At 49.6% G+C, this 3,935-nt stretch overlaps 1 protein-coding gene across 1 annotated transcript; it reads left to right on the top strand.

Moving 5' to 3' along the window:
- The first annotated feature begins 282 nt into the window (after positions 1-282).
- LOC124662909 (EID1-like F-box protein 3) lies at positions 283-1,194 on the top strand. Its single transcript, XM_047200690.1, has one exon. The coding sequence runs from the start codon at positions 283-285 to the stop codon at positions 1,192-1,194; it is 912 nt and encodes a 303-aa protein (XP_047056646.1).
- The last annotated feature ends 2,741 nt before the right edge of the window (positions 1,195-3,935 follow it).

The raw sequence follows: 3,935 nt of genomic DNA, 5'->3' as shown, positions 1-3,935 counted from the left end.
AATTTGGCAACCCAGCTGGGATCATCGGGTCTCGGAGTGTGAGTGGTCCAATTGTCAAAGGGGTAGCCGGGACACGGCGGCACGGCCGGTCCGATCCTGCCCCGACACCACTCCCTCCGGGGAGCACCAAAGGTCTATATATAGGCCTCCCGCCGCCGTCCTGTCATTTCCATCCATCTCCGCATACGCCCATTGGCCACTTCACTTCACAGTCGTATCATCGCTTCTGTTGCGGCTGCCTACGTGCCGGTTCGAAGAGCGACCACGCGCGTCGACGCAAGGATGAGCGAAGGGTGGACGCGCAACACGCGCCAGTTCCGCGGCGAGTCCAGCGGCGGCGGCCGCGGCATTGGCAGCGCGAGCTACCGGGACGGCAATGGCGGCGGCATTGGGTCCCCGCGCTACGGCGGCGTGAACACGGGGATCCTGGACGAGCAGGTGCTCTCGCTCGTCTTCCGCTCCATCAACTTCGACCCGCAGGCGCTCTGCACGGCGGCGAGCGTCAGCCGCCGCCTGCGCGCCGTCGCGGAGCGCGTGCTCTGGCGCGAGCTCTGCATCTCGCGCGCGCCGCGGATGGTGGCGGCGCTCACGGCGTCCGCCGCGACCGGCCTCGGCCCGCCCCCGGGCCGCATCGGCGGCGGCTGGCCGGCGCTCGCGAAGATGCTGTCCTTCTGCTGCGGCGCGGCGGCGGGAACACCCGTCCCCGTGCCGGGCCACATCACCAAGGTCTCGCGCTTCTCCAAGACCTCCGGCCGCAGCTTCCTGCCGCGCCGGTGCCGGGGCGACCTGCTGTACGTGTCCGACCCGTGCGAGCACGCGGTGGCGGGCGCCGCGGGCGACGACCTCGGCGCCTACCGCGGCGTCTTCCGCTGGTTCATGCGCTCCCGGACCCGGGCGTGCCTGCTGGGCCGCCAGGCGGCGCTCGACCCGCGCGTGCGCTGCCCCTACTGCGGCGCGCGCGTCTGGAACATGGTCGTCGCCAGGCTCGTGCCCCGCGGCGCCGCCCGGCGGATGGGATCCGACGAGGGACGGCTCGAGTACTACGTCTGCGTCAGCGGACACGTCCACGGCACCTGCTGGCTCGCGCACCTCACCTCCAGCGACGGCGACCACCACGCCCACGCCGGCTCAGACGACGACGACGCGTCCAGCTCCGGAGACGACGGCGAGGAGGACGGCCATGTCGCGCCGTGAGCGCCCCAGGTCCATCTTCCAACAATGATTCGCAGCAGAGGGCAGTGATGATGTGGCTGTACCGTCAGCAGTGCAGCGCGGAGCTAGCTAGAGTGCTCGTCGTCGGTGTAGATCATCAGAGGATAGAACGGCTGCCGCTGATTGGATATGGCACGCTCTTCACTGTTCTACCTTGTCGCTGACTGTGCCGTTCCTTTTTGTTGACCCTGTTTGGTGTGATCTCACCTCGTTTTGCGGTCGCACTACTTCGCCTTTGTTTTCAGTAGCTCTCTCCTCCCATGCTCTGTTTTCCTCCCGTGCCGTTGGCACCGACATGTATGCGTCTTTGCTTAACTACGACACAGTCACAGTCAGTGTTACTACTTTCACAATGTTTCACTTTTTGAATTTATTATTCCAAAATTGCACTGTATTGTATAAAAAAGTTTAATTCATACGGACATATTTCTCTGTTTACTAATATATAAGCCACTTTAAATATTTGAAGGTGCACTAGATATAAAGTAAAATGAGCGAACCTATACACTAAAAAAAACTACATATAAACTAAAGTGAAGGAGTCTAAGAAAACTAAAACGTCTTATGAAAAGAAAAGGAGAGCCTCGTCCCGTTTCCATTGCATGAAACCACACCACAAACATCTAAGTTTACAGATACGAACACCATACACCTAGGGGAAAACTTAATGTATCATTACACAATACCAACCACCCCCATTAAGAAACATCAAAAACATTGTTCTCGATCAACAAGCGACTACCATACACATCTCTTTTTTTTTCTGCAGCGACGGGAAAACTACACTTTGTCAACAATCTTGAAGTGTTCTCCATCACCAACCAACACGAAGGCATTGACCGCCAGAGTCCTGCTAGATCAAGAGTTGCAATCTTGATACCCTCTCCCTTAGAGTAGCACTGGTTCATCAACTCCACCTCATCAGATGTCATCATCTTCTTCATCGGAATCAGCCAGGATATGGCCACAACAGTAGTGGTGGAGTATGAGCTAAGGCCTCCAGCGAAATCACCTCCACCTTTGTATCTCCTTTTTCTACTCCATGCAGTAGAATGCTCCACTGAGCAAGGAAGTAGGTCGTCTTCCGCCAGATGACATGTAAACCCATCCATAGGGTACGATTAAAACATAGATCATTCCTGGTGAGCCAGATAACCCATAAGACCGCATCATTGATCATATTAAGTATCTTATGAACTTTATTATGCTCCCAGAAAGCAGACAATGATTCTAATGAAACCTTGGAGGAACCTAACCTAGTCATATGCAAAATCTCTTGCCAAATAGCTCTAGCAACTACACATTCAAAGAACATATGTGTATTTGTTTCATGCTCATTGCAGAAGACACTGAGTCGGATCATCCATATTTTGTCTCTTAACTAGATTATCTCTAGTGAGAATCCTATTATGAGACAATAACCATAAGAAGAAGTGATTTTTTGGTGGTACTTTAATTTCCCGCACATTTTGTATATAAACAGGTAAAACATCCCTAAAATTGACCACTGCATATACGGATTTTACACTATATAAGCCATTTGACTCAAGCTTCCATATCAGATTATCATCATCTTCAGTAATCTAAATGGTCTCTGCAATTTATAACACCTCATACAATAAAGGTATCTGCTTGTGCTCAAAGCATCTTCTAAAGGTCACTTTAATATGTAACCCATCCCACAACTCAGCAATAGTGCCATTGTGTTTATTAACCAGGAAGTAAATTTCCCAGTATTGGATTGCAAGACTGGAAGACCCAAACCAATGGTCCTCCCAGAACTTGATCTTCTTACCATTCCCCACTTTCCATTGATATCCAATCTTAGCAGCTTTAACTTCCTAAACAACTCCCTTCCAAAATGGTGAGATACCCACTGAGGAACATGAGAAGATGTTTGGATTGTTGACATTATATTTATAATCTATTACTTGTTTCCAAAGTTTGTTATCATCTAGTTGGTATCTTTTAATCTCGGAAGCAAGGAGGCACATATTCATTCCAGCTAAGCTTGGAATGCCTAGTCCCCCAAACTCCTTTTTTGTGACACTAAACCCTAATTTGCTAAGTGATACTTATATATGGTGTCCCTCATAATTATCCCACAGACAGTGGGCCATCCGTGAGTTAATCAAATCTATTGCCCATTTTGGGAACTTTACAACACTCAACAAATATAAGGGGATACTGGCAAGGACGCTTCTAACTAGCTCTAGCTTGGCAACATGGCTAAGAAATTTTCCTCTTCAACCATCGGCCTTTTTTAAAAAAATTATCAATTATGGGATGTAAGTCTTTTTTTTCTCAGCTTCTTGTGGTGTAATGGGACACCCAGATATTTCAAAGGAAACACCCATAATCTACAACTTAAAGTCTGAGAGGCCACTTGTGCCTCATATTCATCAACCCTAATGGGAATTAGGTCACATTTGTGGCGGTTAATCCTGATCCCAGACATTTTCTCAAAGCAAGATAGTATCCACTTTAAGAATTCTTGTAAAAACATGAGGCATGAAGTTGAAAAGGATGGGGGAGGCAGGACCACCCTGTCCCACTCCCCTCCTTGTCAAGAAAAACTCACTATTCTCATCATTTAATCTAACCCACACAAAACATTTGTCTAGAATAGTTCTCAAAATATAAAAGTCAACTGGAGCTAAAGCCCCTTTTCCTTAGCATTTCAAACAAAAATTCTCTATTGACTATGTCATACGCTTTTTCAT

Source organism: Lolium rigidum, chromosome 6 (assembly GCF_022539505.1).
Source record: "Lolium rigidum isolate FL_2022 chromosome 6, APGP_CSIRO_Lrig_0.1, whole genome shotgun sequence".
In the NCBI taxonomy this organism is placed as follows: Eukaryota; Viridiplantae; Streptophyta; class Magnoliopsida; order Poales; family Poaceae; genus Lolium; species Lolium rigidum.
Note: the sequence above shows the minus strand (reverse complement) of the source record. Positions and strands in the feature narration are given on the sequence as shown.

Excerpts from the sequence above, each read along its gene's own strand:
- LOC124662909 (XM_047200690.1), top strand. The coding sequence starts at position 283 with ATGAGCGAAGGGTGGACGCGCAACACGCGCCAGTTCCGCGGCGAGTCC.